General features: G+C 37.7%; 1 protein-coding gene across 49 annotated transcripts in view; it reads left to right on the top strand.

Annotated features, from left to right (window-relative positions):
• Window positions 1-240: 240 nt before the first annotated feature.
• LOC143877099 (F-box/kelch-repeat protein At1g57790-like) overlaps window positions 241-20,426 on the top strand; it is a 40,181-nt gene continuing 19,995 nt past the window's right edge. For 12 of the 49 annotated variants that reach the window (XM_077378894.1, XM_077378886.1, XM_077378888.1 and 9 more), the window contains exons 1-5: window positions 5,572-5,890; window positions 9,864-9,910; window positions 10,382-10,446; window positions 11,212-11,407; window positions 11,677-11,752. In XM_077378894.1, the coding sequence (XP_077235009.1) occupies window positions 10,443-10,446; window positions 11,212-11,407; window positions 11,677-11,734 (258 nt within the window). In that variant the 5' untranslated portion in view covers window positions 5,572-5,890; window positions 9,864-9,910; window positions 10,382-10,442 and the 3' untranslated portion in view covers window positions 11,735-11,752. The other 37 variants (XR_013250544.1, XR_013250548.1, XR_013250547.1 and 34 more) reach the window with 25 other exon arrangements.

The raw sequence follows: 20,426 nt of genomic DNA, 5'->3' as shown, positions 1-20,426 counted from the left end.
TGTGGTATGTACCATTCATTGTCGGCCTATGCATCGCACGGGATTTTTTGCTAGTATCTATTCTATTCTATTCTATTAAAGATGATAGACTTTCAACCGTTTTAGGCTGAGGTGGACACCTGCCCTTCTGCCAACTCAGCATCGTATCCTACGTGGCACTCTAATTTGAAAGCTCTCTTTAATTGCCAAACATTCCAAACGCCACTTTACCATACAAATCCCTTTATTTTCTAAATGTAAGTCGTTGAAACCCCTAAAAATTAGATCTACGCCCCTTCCGGTACCATATTTAGGTTTTTACACGACCCTCTATTTTCTAAAATCAGATCCTCTCCAACCTTATCTGTCGATATCTCCTTATACACACCCCTTCGTCGAGGTAAAACCAAACCCTGACGAATGGAAGGATGGCTTGGCCTCTATAGCTAGCTGCTATTTCCTACTCACACCGCTGATTACAAAAATTTCCGTCGAACCTCTGTATCCTGCTGTAAGTAACGTTTGGTATTCTTGAAATAGTCTCCACAGTCCACAATTACGTTTATCTGCTTTCTCTCACCCTCTCCTTCTTCCATTGATCTCTGCAATTTTATCAGGCTACCAAACAACCTGAAATTTCCCTTTTTTCTTCACCTTTCTGCTAACCCCATAGAAAAATAGTAATTTTTACTTATTTTTTTTTCTTCTCTGAAGTTGGGTCAATTCTCTCCAGGTATATGTTGGTGCTCAATTCTCTCCATGTATATGTTGGTTTTGAATTTTCTTTTGCCAATCGCCCACGATTTAAAAAAAAAAAACAATTTTGTTATTTTTATTGCTATTAAATCTCTCTTCCTGCAAAAAACGATCATTTTAAGGACGATTATGGGTTCTTTCTATGACTTTTTATTTTTTTTCTCGGTGATAGTTGGTTTTACAGGTTTTTTTTCTGAGAGTGTGGAAAAATTGATTATTGCTTTCTGTTGTTATTGCCAAATTGATTATTTAATTTGCTCTCACTTATTGTTAAAATCAGGAAAATATGGAATTGGTGAAATCTGAAGGCTGCTTCCCATCTCTTGAAACAGCTCCTTGGCTTGTCTTTCCTTCGGAAGAAAGCCAACTATTCGTGAGCATATCCAAAGGTAAATGTGATGAGAGAAATATACGCCCTTGGAATAAAGTGTGGGTTTCCTCTCATGGGTGGTTAGTGACTGAGGATGATCAACGCTCTTTACTGCTTCTGCAACCTATAACCATGGAGATGATCAAGATACCTCGACCAGAATTTAATATGCAAGATAGTCGTTACAAATGCTTTCTGCCATTGCCCCCAACCGATCCCAATTGGGTCATCTTTTTTATGCATCAAGATTGCCATCTCATTCTCCTTTTTCGGCAAGGTGATACTAAATGGGAGGTATATCGCTCTAGAGCGGCCGTTATTCAGCATGTTGTCAGCCTCAAAGGAAAGTTTTATGCCTATACACTTAGAGATAGACTTGCAGTTGTTGAAGCTTTTCCCTATCTTCAAGTTACCCTCCTCAAAGTAGAGCCCATGATCAAAGAACTGACATATGGATCTTTTATTTGTAAATATCTATTGGCATCTCGTGGAGAGCTCTTTCTTGTTTTTAAGCACAACTATCACTACACCAAGACATTCCACAGTTTTTTTGTTTTCAAGATGGATTTTTGTAAAATGAAGTGGGTGAAGATAGAAAGCATAGGTGTCGATTGTATCTTCTTCTTAGGTATTGGCAGTGGTTGTGTTTATTACACGACGATTACGCGGCTAAAGGGCGATGTTATCTACTTCTTTAACTCCGAGGATAACGCCTTTTACGCATTCGACTTAGAAGATGGAAGTCTCTCGATCAATCTGTGTGACCAAGTCGGGGACAATGTTTGGGACACCCAATTTTGGCTACTACCCCCCATCTTCTCCTGCAGTATCTCTTTTCTGTTGTACTCATCTCTTGACCGCCTTGGTCTAGGGATTTGCCTTTTCTTTAAATATATCTTTCACCATTTAAAACAAAAAATTTAAAATTATAGAAAACTTCATCTAGATCTTGTGATAATTTTATAGTTAATAGACATTGTGCTAGAGCAGTCTAATCTAATCTAAGCTTTGTTGTGCTTGAAGGTCCCATCAAGCAACAGTGAGCTAGAAAGCACAAAGGAAGGAAATGCAAAGAGTAAGGAGATTAAGCAAAGGACCCTCCACCACCATCACCATCACCAGAAGCGAGTTTGACAAGATGGATGTGGAAGAGAGAAATTGGTTAGAGCTTCCAGATAACATTATAGAGTTGACCAGATCACGTTTGTTTCTATGCAGAGATCACATCCATTTCAGTTTCGTCTTCAAGAGTTGGGGATTGATCAACCCTCTTATACATTTACCTAGGAGACCACTGCTCTTGTTCACCCACAAAGGAGACGGTTTGTGCAAGTTCTTTGACCCCGCATATAACAAGATTTATGACTTTGCCATCTCCCACCTAAAGGATATTGTATTCCATTTCTCCAAGGACGGTTGGTTGCTCCTATCTCGACGATCACCTCTCCCCAATTTTTCCTTTTTCTTGTTTAATCCCTTTACGAACGAAAAGTTCTCTCCCTTTTTTTTATCCATATAAAATATATTTTACACATTTTAAGCCTTATGGTCTTTCATTCTCATCGCAGCCCATGTTGCCAGACTTCATTGTTTTCTACATTTGCGCAAATGGTTATTCTGTCTATATCTACATCTATCGTCACAATGACAAAACATGGACTCAAAAGGAATACATAAGCCATCTGCATTTCCAGGTTGGTCATAACTATCCTGTTTATCTTGATGGGCTTTTCTATTGTTTGGCTCTGGACGGGAGGTTGGGGTTTTTTGATCCTAGCAAGTCCTCTTGGACAGTTCTTGACAAGCCGAAAGGGGTCAACTTCGAGAGGTCTAAGGCGTTTACAGCTGAGAACTATATGGTAGAGTCCAATGGAGAGCTGCTATTAGTGTTCACAGATCATATCAAAGGTTCAGTTCGTGTTTTTCAGTTAGACCGTTGTGAGAAGCGGTTGGTGGAAGCAAAAGACTTGAGCAATCAAACACTATTTGTCGGTCAAGGAAGATCACTTTCTGTAGCTGCAACGAAAAGAGGGATGGAGAATAGGATATATTTTCCCATGTCTCACTGTGATTTTACTGACAGCTGCTTGTCCTACTTTATGAAGTCAGAGTCCGCTGCATTAAATTTCCTCAAGTCCAAGAGATATGTTGATAGCATCTGGATTTACAACCCAAGAGATTGATTTTCCTAGTGGAAATTGAACTGATATTAAACTAATGTTATTAGTTTTGTTGTTAAGTTTATTGCAGGTGTTTTTTGAGAAGTCTTGAATTCAAACTGTGGACACATTAGAATATTATCGTGTCCCATTGCATTTGGCCTTTTGTTTCCTTCCACTTTTCAAAGAAAAGATGTAATGGAGATGGTTTTGTTTTTTAGTATTAGTAGATCCTAACCCAAATATTTTGGGTGGTGTTGTATGGTATTTTGTCGGCTCAAATTATAAATTGACGACAAAGTGTGTATTATGTCACTTTTACAGTTTACTATCAAAGTACCCGCAACTAAGGATTCTAAGTCGTTGGCGATTTCTGGAAATGGTTTTCTTCTGACTCAATTTTTGGAGGGGATGTCTTCTCTGCAACTCAAGCAAAGCAATATGTTTCTACATCAATATTTTCTGCAAATAACGTATCTAACTCATCTGCCACTGCCCTGGTAACTACTAAGGAGCAAATTGACAGTGTCGACTGGTACTGATGAGCTTCAATGGCATTCATCACTGGTTAATCCGAATCAACCTGATGCCTTACTTCAGGATTAACTGGACTTGGTATTTCAGTTGGAGCTGTTAGTACTGCTTCTAGCCAGTGCCAGATTCCATGGCCAAGGATCACTCCATCTTCTATTCAGAAATCAAAAGTATGGTGTTTGTGGAGGTAGACACAGACAGAATCGGCAAAATTACTGGTGAACAAGCTCTCAATCTCGTCTTGAGTTGGAAATTGCCTAGAGGTATTTAGGTATTTCAGTATTTGTTTTCTTTATTCTAAGAGGTAGCTTTTGTCAATACTTTAGGGTGAAATTTTTGATTTGATGGAAAAGTGTGCTCTTCCAACTACTTCTTTAAAAGGTACTAGTACAAAGACACTCACGATGCATGAAAACAAATCAAAAAAAATTCTGCGAAGCCCAACAAACAACAAGAATGAAATTGTGTGCAATGCAAGCATGATACACAACTTATAATAGAACCTGTATAGCTGAAATGATTATTTTGGAGTACACAAGACATATGCATAATTCTTAGAAACTACCCAACAATATATAATTTCTTCTTTTTAATATCGAATGTTTTCCATTGTATCCTTATTTTATTATTTTTTAGTTTTGAACTTCTCTTTTCTCACTTCTTTTTGTTAAAAATATTAGTGGAATACAGAATAAAAACATCAGTTTTTTTTTTTTTGTTTTTTTTTTTTGAAATTTTCCATTGTTGAATTTGGGGGTGTTTCCCCTTTCCCTTTATATCGTAATATTTAAACACACACACAAAATGACGAAGGAAAATTGCTAACTTTATTATTTTTTTCCCATTGAATTTTAATTGACAAAATATTGCTGATTTTTATTAACTTTGTTCTTCATTTAGTTTTGTGGTTTCTTGATTTCAAAGTTCTATATCTTTGAAATAATCTTATTGTTAAAGTTTAAAAGATAAATAACACCTTTCTCCAAGAGCTTAAGCTTTTGGAGAAGTTGGTAAGTTCACATGGTATCAGAGCCAAAGCTCTCGAGTTCAAACCTCCCGGATAGCAAAAAGTCACATGCGATGGTCGGCCCAAAGTGTGACCACATGTGCCACGTGTTTGCCAAGTGGGCCATACGTGCGGGGTAGTGTTAAAGTATAAAAGATAAATAACGCCTTTCTCCAAGAGCTTAAGCTTTTGGAGAAGTTGGTAAGTTAAGACTTATAAAGCCTACGCAATGGATTTTGATCTATTTCTTATTTTGTTTGTTCTCTTTTGAGAAAAAAAAAATCCTTTAAAAATGCAAGATTTGGAGAAAATTATCGTGTTTTTATGTTTAAAGATGAGAAATTTCAAATTCTTACGTTATTATTCTCACCTATCTGGTTGGTCTTCTTCTTGGCTTGAAGATTTTTAGAGAAGAATGCTGGGTTTTGGTTAATAGAGTGATAAAAGGGATGGTAAGAGGCTTTTGTAGATGGGTAAGGGGAAGAGGCGGGTTTGGCGGTTTAATGTGCGGTGGGAGTTATTGTTTTGGAGAGAGAAACATGGCTAATTAGTTACGACTTACAAGAGGGTTGGGAGTCAATACTCGACTTACAAGAGGGTTGGCTAATTAGTTCTTGATTTCCGTCTCCAGTCTTCCATGTTGCTTGAATTTCAAGTTTATCATGTGGTACTTTGTTGTTCTTTGTACTATCAATTTTTTTTTCTTGTTGGCTTTGTGCGTTCTACTGATTCATTCTAATTTTTATGATTCTTGAACCTCCTGGCAGGTGAAGATATGAATTGCAAGAGAGGCAATTCATGGAGACAGCATACTTTACTAAAGATAAGTAATTTTTCCGTCCATTTTCTCACTTGAAGGGAGTGTACCAAATATTACTCATCTAGGTGTTCCTATACGAGGGGAGGATTGCTCTGCATTGAGAAAGATTGTATTTGAGTTCATGTGCTTTCCACTTTTCTTATCAAATGTGATAGTCTGGGTTGATCCTAGGTTTTCCGTTTTCCTTTCGGTTGTGTAGGTTGGGAATCCACTCTTGAAGGTTCACAGTTTGGTGCTCGTCAGTATGATGACAAGCTGAATGAATTGTAAGATGCCTTTTTTTCATTGTCAGCTTGTTTTCTTGTGCATCTTTTATTAATTCCCTGGTTTAAAGTATTTGAGCTTGTATTTTTTGAGGTATGGGTGTCTTGTGAAAGTAGGCTTGCATCTGAAGGAAATGATTTTTTTTTTACTAAATCTAATGAGGTCTATGATAGTTTTGATTCAATGGGTTTACAAGAGAACCTTTTGAGAGGCATCTATGCATATGGTAAATATCCATTTTTTAAAAATTTTGGACTTATTTTTGTGATGTTAGGTGATGACTTTGTTACCATTTTTTTATGCTAGGATATGAACACGTGAATGAGATGCTGCATTTTTATTTCTTTTCTTCTCTTTTTAAGGATTTTAGAAGCCCTCCGAACATTAAAAAAAAGGTGTATCGGCACCCCAACACCGAAGAAATTAGTTTATGTTCTTTGTAAATGTAGTTCAAATGTTTTAAACAGCATAAGTCCCCACAAGTTCTATCGAATCGTAAACATGTCACGTGGACCATATAATATGCTTATTGGATTTGGATTTGTTACGGCATTAAATATTAATTTCAATGTTTCTTAGATTCACTGGAAATGGTGGAGGTCATGAGAACCGGTAAAAGTTTTTATTGTCAATTGCTTAGAATTGACATTTGTACTAGTTGATGCCCGGTCTGTGATTTGCTTTGTTAACTTGCCATAAGACCATCACTAGAGGTATTAGCTTGGATGCTTAGATTAGAAAGGACTATTGCTGGATTAAATGGTTTTTGTCCTTGGGTTTATTGTCAATTCCTTTTCCAGGGACGTTCAGTTGCCATGCACGGTTTATTCTATTTTTCTTGCATGGGAGGAGGAATTTCCGAATTATAGCCTTTTGAGTTTCCTCCCAAATTAAGAGGAAAGTATAACATAATTATTACATCTACATTGTTTGTAACGGATTTTCCTAACAGCCCTTCCTATATTGAGCTGCGTCGAAGCTTATGGGCACGTTTGGCTGCGAGGAATTTGTTTTCATGATAAATCGGGTATCTAAGTGTGAAGTCCCTAAAAATCAGGAAACCAAATCCCGGAAACGGCTGTGATGAAAAGTTGCTACAAAACCGGAAAATGTTGATCTGGTTTTGAGCAGAGTCTTTTGTTTCCGAGTTTTTTCAATTTCTCATCATGGAAGCAGCTGTTTCCATGATCTTCTTTCCTGATTTTCAGGGTTATCACAATTGAAGATGCCTGATTTATCATGAAAACAAATTCCTGGCAGCCAAACGTGCCCTATAGGAATGACTTTTCTTCATGCCACAACTTAAAAAAAAAAACGTGCTTCAACTATATTCGAAGTCATTTTTATAAAAATCACTTTTTGAGAGCTTTTTGGGTAGGAAATGATATCAGCACAACCGTGATTTGATATTTTCACCAGCGCACCTTGTTTTTTAGTATTTATAGAGCTGTGAAAAGGTTATTACAGTTCCCAAGAAGCTCTCACAAGCCAATCTATCTATCTATATCTATCTGTATCTTATATATCTATATGTAAAGCTGAATGTGGTAAGCTGGGGTGTCGCCACCTGGCACCCTTCTATACCCCGTTCTTCTATACCCAATAAATTCTGGCCTATTCGTTACGTTACTCAAAACGCCACCTCACTTTAAGCAACTGGTCTTACCTTCCCAACCAGTTGCAATTAATCGATTTTAAATGGCTTTATTTTCGGATGTATTATACAAAATCGTCAAAGGTTACCATTAGCTAAGTTCTCCCGATCCTAGGGGTATTATACAAAATCGTCAAAGGCCTATTCGTTACGTTTCGGAGGGAGTGTCAACCCGATCCTAGGGGTTTTTAATTACCAGTTCTTCTCTTTTAACTAAGACCATTATCTTGAAATAAAAGTGCGTCTCTCTATCATTCGATCACGAAAACAACAGGAACAAGAGAAAGACTAACTTATTCTGACTCTCTCACAAGCACTCTCGCTCTTATCCAGTTCATTCGGAGATGGCACTCCTTCACGTCACTAGCATCCAGGAAGAAGACTGACCGATGCCCTCGAAACCGAAGATAAGTCCTCCCTTTTTTCTCAGACCGAACTATCGAAAGGAGCGTCTGGAAATCATCCAACATCGAAGATCGTATCAAGAAGAATCGGATCTCTCCTTCAGTCCCACGCACAATAATACCTTTGTTACCGTGACGGATGCTAGGGGGAATAAAAAAACTGGGACCTCCGCAGGTTGTTTGGAGGAAATCAAAGGGGGGTGTCGTCTTTCTCGGTATGCTGCTGGAGCAACTGCAGAACATGTCAGGCGATCCGCCAGAAAGATGGGGATGAAGTCTAGGTTGAGGACAGTGGCAATCCTACCACTAGTCATGAATTTACCATTAGAAAAAAGACCACGGGCGTCTGGTCTTCGTCCAGGTTGCACTCCTGAAGACGACCATATCGAAATTTTTTCTTCTACAAAGATTTTGGACAGCGTTTCTTTTGGGCCTGCTGCCGAGGCCTCTCACATTCCAAAAGAAGATCTATATTTATATTTATGGTTTTCCTACTTCTGCTCCCATCCGGGCTTGTTGAATTCCCGCTCCTATTTGATATACCATCACAATCCCACAGAAATAAAAATTGTACAGAAGGGTTTCCGCAACCGCGCATAGGAAAGAAATCACAGATCATCCATTCAGGCAATCCTTTTTTACAGATCCAATATTTCTTTGTTTTATTATTTGTTTCCTTAAATAGAATTAGGAATTCCCTTTTTGTGCTCTTTGTTGAATTGTTTTGGCTTCTCAGTCGTTTACGTAGGTAACTTTTTTAATGGTTCTCTCTGCTTCATGTTCTGTGGACATGAATGGGGCTTTCCTGATGGATGGGATTCCAACATACTTTGCCAACTGATTGTGAAGATTTCCAAAATCAACTTGATTAGAGTTGCTGTTTGGGATGGGACCAAGACTAGATGCATTGCATCATACTGTTCTATGCCTTCATGTAAGAAATTTTACTAATGCTTTTATATAAAAGAGATTGTTTCATTAGCTAAGTTTAACTTTCATCTATTGTTGTCATATCAGTTAGGTTTACTTTTGATTTTCTATTTTAATGTCAGAAAAGAGAAATTCACTCCTTTACTTTTGATTTTCTATTTTAATGTCAGAAAGGAAAAATCAGACAAAAATAATTGGGGATAAAGGCAAAATTAAAAAGAAGAAAAAATTGATACAAAATTCTTTTCCAAACTTATTTTACATCAGTAAAAATATTCATGCTCTTCTCTTTTGAGTTCAAGATTTCAAATTAAATACATTGAACTCATGCGTCATTTGCTAAAACTACCAAAAATAAATATATGATTACCAAGCAAAGTAAGATTAACCCATATTAGGGTTTTCACGATGAGGTGTTAGCTACAAAATCTCCTTGATTTTCTCTAATCGATTTGAAGCCTGTGATTCCTTCTATCAATTCGCATCTCAATGTCAGTGGATTGGAAGCTCGATTTGCGACTCTCTGCAAGGTTCTTGATTTTTCCTTATTATTCTGTATTTTCCATCTATATTTCTGTCATTCCAAACATGACGGCGATTGGATGCGAAACTGTTTGTGTTTTCTTAGTAGTTTATTTCCATTTTTCTTTTTATTTTTCATTAATTATGTTATATTCTTGCCATTGTATATTGAATCTTGCAATGCTTTGGTTATGGTGTTCTCTTTTTGCGCCTTTTATTTTCGTAAATTTGATGAGATCTCATTATCTCAGCCCTAAGAAATCGAACGGTCTTGGTTTGCGGTTGTTCTGTATTCTATAACAAATTGAATGATTATATAAGTGAAGCATGATAACGGAGATAGCGGTTTTACTTTATGCCAGATTTTGAGGGTCACAAGGCTGAAGTAAGCGATTAGTTGATATAATGATGTTGTTTCACTTCTGACAAGTTACTAATCGCTGTGTGTTTTTCACTTTGAATTAGGGGAAGGAGTTACAAGCGAATTTTGTTCACTTGAGTCTTCTAAGCAAGTAAATATCCTTCCGATTTACCTTTTTTATTATTTTGTGCAGCTTTGAGCACTTCATGCCTGTTTCAGTAACTAAATTTTTTTATGATTGATATCACTATAGTAACTTTTCCTGCTTCACATTTGTATGTCCAGAATTTTTTGTGCCGGCATTGTTTATTTTAAAATATAGTTGGTCTGGGCATCATGTGAGAATATATTGGCTTCATTTGCTTTCAGACAAATGGTTTGTGCTTTTTTTTCCAAACCAGGTATTTGATCAATAACTTTGTTTTCTTTATTTTCTTATTTTTGTCTTTTCTATTTACATTTTAAATTTGGGTTGAAACTGATCATTGGACTCAATCAAACATGAATTTGAGTCAAATTTACAGTTTTATTCTTCATAATATTTATAAATGTTTTTGTTTTTTAGGGTTTCTTTCATGCTTCTAATGATTTTATGATGACATAGACTTGGGATTGTCTGCAGATGATTTGGAATTTCTTGGAAATGAAGATAACGAACTGCTTAAGTTTCTTCTTCTTTTATCATGGGTATTCTTCTTCATTGTTTTCTCCATCTTTTTCAATATCCATATATTTATTACATGTGCTCCATCTTTTTCAATATCCTTATATATCTATTACATATGCTCCATCTTTTTCAATATACTTATCGGTATTCTTCTTTCTATTTGTTTTTCGTTCCCGTACAACGCACGGGTCTGCAACTAGTATACATATGTAAAGCAGAATGTGGTAAGCTGGGGTGTCGCCACGTGGCACTCCCACTGCATTCCGATTTTCTACATGAAAAGTAATTTCAAAAAGTTTCTACAGCCGTTTCCCATGGTTTCTTTTCTCGACTTTTCTCCATAAATTACGTAATAAAATCTCAATAAATCCAGTGTCCTAAATTTTGGGTTTTCTAAATTTTGGTGCTACCACGTGGAACCCTCTCTATATGTTAGAGGTTTCTATTCTAACGTTTCATATTCTAACGTTAACGGCGATACACGCATTCCCTTTATATAGCCCATAATTTTTAGACTCTTCGCCTTTTAACTTTTCTGAACTTATTCGAAAAAGGGGTAGTAAATAGCAACAGAAAGAAACGTGGTTACTTCCAAAGTTCCAAACAGCATTGAAAAAATAAAATATAAATACACATCACGACGTTTCGTTCTTCACCTTATTTTTCAACGTAAAAGCTAATATCTTTCGGTTTTTTTTTTGTGGGGGTCTTTCTGGTTTTTGAGTTTGGGTGCTATTTTAGGCCAATTCTATTGATCTCATGCTGTCCCTGTACATTATTTGTAGTTGCTGTGGAGACTTTCTCCTCCAAGAAATGTTCTGCCGCTGTAGTTGGTTCGAATGTTGACGACTGTGTTCCAGCCGGTGGCTTGCGGGACTTTCCGGCAGTACCACGCATCCGAGCATTGATTCAGGGGCATCATCGAGATTGCACTGTAGCAGTTCCTCAAGTGCATCCTTGCAAGCTTATTCTTTTTTCCCTGTTATTCTTTACCCTTTCTCTATTCATGTTTGTCGTCAAGCTTATATGTTTTTTTTTTCATCTCAGATTAGGAAGGTTACATGAACATGTGCCTAAGATTTGCATGCCATGTTGGTGTTCAGATTATTTTTGTTTCATGTCTCACCTGTTTCTCTTAAAAGCAGGTTCTCCATTAGAAATTGGAAGCGTGATATGGTTTTGGGGCCATGGAGATTGTTTAAGAAAACGTGCAAACGTTTAAATATCTTATTTGGGTATTTGTGTTGCAGTCTGGAAGCTCAAACGATTGAAGTGAGATGGGGGGATTATGACGCGATGCCCGGGTAATTGAATCAATCATTTTTGGTAAGACAAATTTTCCTTTCGTTAACCAAGTCACTGTTTCATCTTATGTTTGATACTATATAAAACTATCAGGCTGTTTGATACTTTGTGTGTTCATGCTGCAAAATTCCATTTTTGCCATGGTCTAAAGCCAATCGAATAACCCTTTCCATTTTCCACAGCATCTTTACTATACCCAATTCCAATTATTGTAAAATTCACATTTTCTATGGTTATTCAATTGAAAGATCTCCCTTTTCATATCATATGACCACACATATATAGGTAATTTGAACCATTTTATCCAGAGGACCTTCAATATTATGATACTCAATAAGCTACTACAAGGATGTCGTTTCCTCCTACAAAAAAAATTCTTCGTGAAATGTTTTTCCTACAATCCAAATAGAACTACAAAAGAAACAATGGATGACTCCCATTCAATACAGTTAATTTAATATCAGATGTACATGGTAAATTTGAAGTCTAAAAAATTATATTTCCTACAAATTTTATGCCTTACAAAGGCTAAATGTCAGCCAAGGCCAAGGCCAGCAAAGCTCGTGAATCCTCCCCCAACCCAAAACCATTTTATACAGTCTCATATCTTCCCCAAAATCCAACCCCCTCTAGACCAGACCTTCCCATCTCATACATTATTGTCCAAAACCCCCTGGAGAAAATTCAGCCCCACCCCGATATACTTCTCCGCACTCGGGATCGAGCTATCTCTGTTCGGGGAGGTGGGTCCCAAGAGAAACACACAACAATGACAGTCAAATTATCACAAAAGTTTTGCTTGAGCGCCTCCCTTACTAGTTCCCACGAGCGTCATAGACAATGCCACCCAATTTCTCGATCCTTAGTCTTTCGCTGGTTCAGTTTGGTTTGTGATCTTTTGGCATAGGCGCAAGCGTGTCGAAAAGGTGACGATCACCGTCTTCAATCCCGGTAGAAGTAAAGCACCATCTTCTTCAATAAAACTCTTCGAATCCATAAAGAAAATAAGCAATCCTTGATTCCACAAACAAAAGAAGCAAACTGAAACTGTATTATTCAATTGAAAGATCTCCCTTTTCATATCATATGACCACATATATATATATATATATATATATATATATATATATATATATATATATATATATATATATATATATATATATAAGAAAAGAAGCAAACTGAAACTGTATTATTCAATTGAAAGATCTCCCTTTTCATATCATATGACCACACACACACACACACACACACACACATATATATATATATAGGGTTTTCTCTAAGATTAGGATAAACTCTATCTCTGTCTCCAGGACTCCTACCTTATCTCTAAATCTTAATCATTTCTTTTCCAAATAAAATATGAACAAAAGAAAAATAAATAGCAAGCGTGTCTTATATCATCTTTGGATAGTTCAACTGCTCTACCCCATTTCCCCAAAACTGCTCAACAATCACCAGCATTGGCTACAAGCATGGTTCTGCATTATAAAAATGTGTTAGAAACATATAACTCTAGTCCATGGATAAGATAAACAAATTTGGAAGCATTAGATCACAAATCAGAAATTAACATAAGCAGCAAGTGAATCATAGCTAGTGGAAGATAGAAAGACATAAACGGGCAATATCCCTGAATTAATATCAGGGTGCAATTGTATGTCAAACCCATGATTGCAACTCAAGGTGCATCTTCCTTTGAGCACCTATGACCTGCAATCTGAAAATCAGGAGGAATTACCCAAAAATCATGACACAGAAGATCGTGGGCAATAAAGCAGACAAGAATATTTCTGCCTTTATCACAAACAACTGGTCATCCAATGCTTTCATCTTTATGCTTTGGTTTGGAAAAGCTAGGACTATTACTAATCTGTTTCCAAGTAAATGCTAAGTTTTCAAACATAACCAGAAAGACCCTGTTGCCTTAAAGCACAATGTTGCTAAAATAGTAGTAAAAGAGTCAATTTAGGTTTTAGCAATCCATTCTGCCAAGAACAATGGGGAATATCAATGCATCCATGGCCTTGAAAAAGAAATGCAACATATAGTAATGAAAACTTAATCGACCCAGAATAAACATCACAAACAAAAAACAATTATGATAGTGAGATTGACTTTAAGACGAACAATGAATTCCAACTCGGGTGTGTCAGAAAATAACAATAGATGTGTGGATTTTGTAAAGAAATTCTGGCTCTTACCTTCCAAAAATATGGGCAGTCAGTGCTGTGGTGCCAGAAGAATTGTCTGGAGAACGGGCATCAGCAAATGCATGATCCGCTTTCACAAATGCACTCTTAATGGTCTTTTGCACACAAGAAGGGAACTGAGAATCCTCAATTATAAACTAATCCTAGAAATGTCAAGACCACCAGCCTGTCTAGGACCACGACTTGTCACTGCGAAGGGCTCAAAGAACAGAAATGTAGAACGGACGATAGACATAATGCTGAATCAGAAATAGAAAGGGATATGGTGATCCTAATGAAGCACGGCAGACGCCCGCCCCTTCGAATGACTATCCCTACTAGATCAACAGCCAAAATGTACAGCTACCCCGCATAGTTTTGAGATGAATGTGACCACATAAAACTCAGATTGGGTAAAAGAGACCAAAGAGCCATACTAATGAGTATTCTATTCCTGCTAACAGAGAGATCAAAACATGAAGCACATGCACCATTACAAGTAGATCCATTACTGTCAACTACTAAAATGCACTCAAGAAGACCACAGAAAGATCTTATGGAGGCAACATTCCTAATGATTCCACAGTCAAGAGTCAAGAAAACCATCTGATCTTCTACATGTCTAAGAACATAAAACCCACCACCAAAAAAGCAAGCCAGACTATTGAATCCTCCAATTCAAGTAGAGATGTAGGCACTAATGACTAAACAATAAGTCCAAACAGACATATCTATATAGTTGCTAGAGAGTATAATGCTTGGCAATAGTTTTACAAATCTAGCAGAAAAACACATACCTTCCATCCCACACACTAGAATGATCACCAAGAAGAAACAAGGGAATTAAAATGAGACTCTTGGAAGCAGGAACCTTCTCCCAAAATTGTGCTCCCATGGTAACTCCAGAATAGTTTCTGTATTTTCCAATACAAACGTTTCTCTGTTGCTAGATAAAATCAATAAATTAGTTTATTTCTGTATTTTACCAAATATAAATGCATATTTTAGTTTTTTGTTTATATAAATGCATATTTTAGTTTTTTTGTATATATAAATGGATATTTTAGTTTTTGTATTAATTTATAGAAACTTCCAAGGCACTACTGCAATCCCAGTTCCTATTTTTTTTCTTCTGAAAAGAAACAATTTCCTTCCACCAAACCAGAATGCTCTCTCTGTCCGAACCAAAAGAAACCAACTTCTAAAAAAATTGAGTACTGGTGCTCATCATTAGTGAGACATGAAGAAAGCCTACTCCACGTATATAGAAAAGATTAGATCCCTACCAAGGACAAGGAACAGCTACTGGTGGTTATCGTTGCACTGAAAAAGGTTTATAAGAATCTTCCATATAAACTCTTTTCCAGAGCAATCAAACACTAAAATTGGCATATAATAAATCACCAGATGGCATGGGATACCTTAAGAACGGGAATCTGTCCTAGACACGCAGAATCTCGCTAATAGTACTCGCAGCAGTTCAAGCCCATCCCGCAAGAGAATCGGCCAATAGTTTTTTTCCTGTCTCCGCCGGAAATGCTACTTATCACCAAAGGATGGGTCTCCGCCTCTGGAAAAGAAATGCTACAACTTGGATCCTGAACCGAACACCACTAAAGATTGGTTCTCCGATCCTTTCTATCTCCAGAAAAGAGGTGGAATCACGTTTTTCGTCTCTTAGATGCTGTCTAATTGGAAAAATTAATAGGTGGGGATCTTTAGCCAGTTCGGCTATTGATAATCTTTTTGATCTCTGGGGGTGGGCTAAAAAAGTTTGGAATCTCCCTTGCCTCTCATGCCCTTGTCTTTTATCCAAGGATGAAGTCTTATTTATCTTTGAATCAGAATAAGAAGCTGCAGTGATCCTGGACAAAGGCAATGAATTGTGAGTAGGAAGACTACACTCCCTCCTCTCTTGGACCAAAGATTATTCCCCGGGCTGGAGGAATTTTGGGTTAGATTCTATAGTATTCCTCTCCGTGTATGGGCCGCATCAACAGTTCAAGACCTGGGCAATCTTTTCGGTCATGTTCTAGAAGTAAAAATGGAAGGGAACCACAATCAATGTATGACCTTTGTTTCTACTAAGATCCTTGCCCCGAGGTGGAATTTCTTATCACCCTCCATTCAAATCCAAGTCTCTGGACAAGTTTTTCCGATTGGACTTGAATCTTTGGGTTATGGGGGCCCATTGCCAGGGTCCCCCATTTCAGGTTTTAACTCTGTGATCGCAATGGAATGCCCGTCGGCCCCTCCACCGGAAAATCTTGGCCGGGGAGTTGTTGGACCCTCGAGGCCCCACCTTTTGAATTTGAGTTTGAAATCTCCTTCGTTGTCTAGTACAGAAAATGGATTAAAGCCTAAGAAACCTCTGGCTAGGACCCACTCAAGATATTTCAGGCCCTTTCGAAATTGGTCAAAGAAAGGACGCTTTGTAGATGTCAGGAAATATTTAGATCTTGAAGGAAAAGAAACCATCACATCCTTTCCTGAAAATGGCTTTGAGGGTTGCGTGAAGAAATCTCAGATGTCTGACGCAAATCTTCGAAAGGGGCTTCTGCCCAAGATAAAAGAAAAAATTGTTGAGCCCCCTTTGGCATCATCGGGTAAGACAGCCGTGCATCAAAATATCCTTGTTACTTGAGGACCCCTTTATGAATTGTGGCTATTCGTTGAAACACGAAAAGGGTTAAGACCTATATGTGGCTAGTTGGTATGGTAAGTGTTTTTCTGGCGGTAGCCGTTTTTTTGGCAATGATGGATTTGCCTTGCTCGGGAAGGAACATAAATTATAATATCTATCGGGATGAGGATATGGGCCCTTGGCCACGAGGATATGGGTCTTATTTAATATACTTGTTAATGAGAGAATAGGTCACTTTCTTAGGTAAGCTTTGTGGTGAAGAAAATGACTAAACCTTCTTCTTCTTCCTCTGGTCCTCGTACCTATAAGAGACTACGGAAAGAGATTCCAGAGTATACGGAATGGTTCCAACATCGCCGTTGGGTCCGTAGTCTGCGGTACAATTGTGCCAAAGCTTCAGTGAAAGCCCCTACTATCCCAGAACAAATCAAAGGGATCATCAGGCGTCAATGGAAACAGTTTCAGGAAGACTACAAACTCATTTCTAAAGAGTTCTTCCCCCTAACAGGTACACCCAACCTAAAGGAGACTTGTACATCGGTGTACAAACCCCCTTTTTCCGACGCTGGTTGGAATATACTGATAATCTAAGGCGATTGGAATGGGAGGAAAAGCGAACCCTTTGTATTCAGAAGATAGCAGAGATTATAGCCATCCGGAAGAATCCAGTGGAAGAGGTTCCTTTCCCAGAATTCGCCTCGGAGTTTTGGCTAGAGGATATGGAACTCGAGTTGGACGTTGGGGTTCTAATGGTGCAACTAAATGATTGCACATAACAGTCTTCAGTTTAGGATCAGACATGTTGTTTCCCTAATGGAGATTTCGGTGTTTTTTTGGGTTTGGGCGCATGAATGCTAGAGGAAGTAAAGAGGAAAGAGAAATAGAATGAATTGTAGATAATAGGTTGTTAGGGATGATACAGTTAGGGAATTTTACTGCTTAAAAAGAAGGACGGAATGTATAATGTCTTTATTTTTGAAATGGTTTTTTCTAGGATTCACTTGTCTGGTTCTTGGTATGCCCAGTCCAGTGTCATTGGTAGTTTGTAACGCAGGACGGGACCCCTGGTCCCCAATGCTTTTCCAATATCAATGAAAAATATCATCTTTCAAAACAAAATGCCATAAAAATGGTGTTATCTTTCCTTTATGTGTTGGAGTAGATTAATGATTAATCACATTGCCACTTTATGACTTCTATTTCATCAGGATGAGACCAAGACCATATGTGCTGCCTCATGAAATTCTACAAAATCGACATGCTCGATCTCGATACATGATGCCATATGTCTCCTTGTAAGACACAAAACTTGCCTTATACCATTGACAATAAAAGTGAGCCAACAAATTACCATATAACACCACCCCAAATATTTGGGTTAGGATCCACTAATAATAAAGAACAAAACCATCTCTGTTATGTCTTGTCTTTGAAAAGTGGAAGGAAACAAAAGGCCAAATGCAAAAGTTATAAAAATTGAAAGAGAACTTTTTATTCAAAAGAAAAAATAACAATAAATAAAATTTTGTAAGTGATCATATTCTAATGTTTCCACCCAGTTTTAACTCAGGACTTCTCAATAAACATACCAACAAAACTAATCACATTAGTTTAATATCAGTTCAACTTTCCACTAAGAAAATCAATCTCTCAGGTTATAAATCCAGATGCTATCAACAAATCTCTTGGACTTGTGGAAATTTAATGCAACGGACTCTGACTTCATAAAGTAGGTCAAGCAACCGTCAGTAAATCACGGTGATACATTGGAAAATATATCATGTTCTCCATCCCTCTTCTCGTTGCAGCTGCAGAAAGGGATCTTCCTTGACTGACAAAGAGCATTTGATTGCTCAAGTCTTTTGTTGCCACCAAACGCATCTCACAACGGTCTAACTGAAAAGCTTGAACTGAACCTTTGATATGATCTGTGAACACTAATAACAGCTCTTCGTTGGACTCTACCATATAGTTCTCAGCTCTCGGATTTGACCTCTTTCGGCTTGTAAAGAACTTTCCAAGTGAACTTGCTAGGATAAAAAACCCTGAACTTCCCGTCCAAAGCCAAACAATAGAAAAACCCATCGTTATAAACAGAATTGCTATGACCAACCAGGAAACGTTGATGGTTTCCAAACCCTTTACAAGTCCATGTTTTGTCACTGTGACGATAGATGCGGGTACAGACAGGAGAATAATCGAAGGTAACGTAAATGTAGAAAACAATGAAGTCAGGCGACATGGGCTGAGATGAGAATGAAAAGCCATAAGGGTCCAAAAGTGTAAAAGGGTGTTCAGTTGTCCAGAAAACTGGGAGATCGACCTTTTCATTCGTAAAGGGATTAAACAAGAAAAGGGAAAAATTGGGGAGGGGTGATCATCGAGCTAGGAGCAACCAGCCATCCTTGGGGAAATGGAATATAGTATCCGTTAGTTGGGAGATGGCAAAGTCATAAATCCTGTTATACTAAGGGTCAAAGAACTTGCACAGACCGTCTCCTTTGTGGGCGAACAAGAGCAGTCGCCTCCCAGATAAATGTAGTAGAGGGTTGATCAATCTCCAACTCTAGGAGACCTCACTGAAATGGATATGATCTCTACTTAGAAATAAATGTGATCTGATCAGCTCTATAATGTCATCTGGAAGGCCTGATGGCGATGGTGGTGGAGGTTCCTCGCTTAGTCTCTTTACCATTTGCATTTCCTTCCTTTGTTCTTTCTAGCTCACCTTCAAGCACAACAAAGCTTAGATTAGATTGGACTGCTTTATCAATTCCTCAAGGTTGGCACAATCTCTATTAACTATAAAATTAGCAAAAGATCTCAAACAGCAGTAAGATGTATAAGTAATGACTTACATATCCAAAAGAGATGGTCGGCAGTAGCCAAAATTGGGTGTCACAAAAATCGTCGCCGACTTCATCACACAAAGTGACTGAGACACTTCCGTCTTCTAGGTCGAATGTATAAGAGGTTTTATCCTTGGAATTGAAGAGGTAGATAACCTTTCCCTTTAGCCGTGTATTCGTTGTGTAAGAAACACAACCTCTTGCTAATACCTAAGAAAAAGATCCGACCAGCACCTATACTTTCCACTTTCACCCAGTTCATCATAGAAAAATCTATCCTATAAACAAATAAACTTTGGAATGTCTTGGTTCTGTTTGCCGAAATTTCACGAAATAAAAAAAAGTATTATTTTATACCGCCTGAAATTTTGGTAATTTTGGCTGAAATTTCGGGAAGATATTAAATAACAACTAAATTCCAGATTTTTTGGCAAAATCCCTGACCGAAATTTCGATCGAAATAATTTATGGTTTCGATGTTAATCGTTTTCGATTTCGCTATTGGCCAAAATCCAAAATTTCGGATTTCAGTCGAAATTTAAAACCTTGCCTATAACTAACCCCACATTGACTAGAGCTTGGTTGCACAAAAGCAAAATTCCCTATAGGCTCTGTTCACTTGTTTTCCCGGGAAAGGAAAAGAAAAGGTTTCCCGAGAATCTGACATGGCATTAGGAAAAGAAATCCATGGAAACTGTGTAGGAAAAGGTTTCCCACGCCTGCTCACGTGCGCAGGAACTGTGCAGGAAAAGGATTCCCAAGAAACTGCCTGCCCACCTTTTTTCACTAGTTTTCCCGGGAAAGCAAATCCGACCAAATAGTGGGATTTGGTTTCCCACACTTGTGAGAAAAGAGACATTTCCACATCATTTTTGGCAATTTCCATGTCATTATTTGACATTTTCCACCTAGGCTTGTTACTTTCTCAGGAAAGCAAGTGAACACCATAATTCTGTCTTGTCATGGTCTTGTCAAGGAAAAAAGAGGCTGTTTTCCAGGGATTTGCT

Source organism: Tasmannia lanceolata, unplaced genomic scaffold, assembly GCF_043159265.1.
Source record: "Tasmannia lanceolata isolate RefF3 unplaced genomic scaffold, GAP_Taslan_0.1 ptg000005l, whole genome shotgun sequence".
NCBI classification, from domain to species: Eukaryota; Viridiplantae; Streptophyta; class Magnoliopsida; order Canellales; family Winteraceae; genus Tasmannia; species Tasmannia lanceolata.
This window is presented reverse-complemented; position numbering and strand designations above follow the sequence as displayed.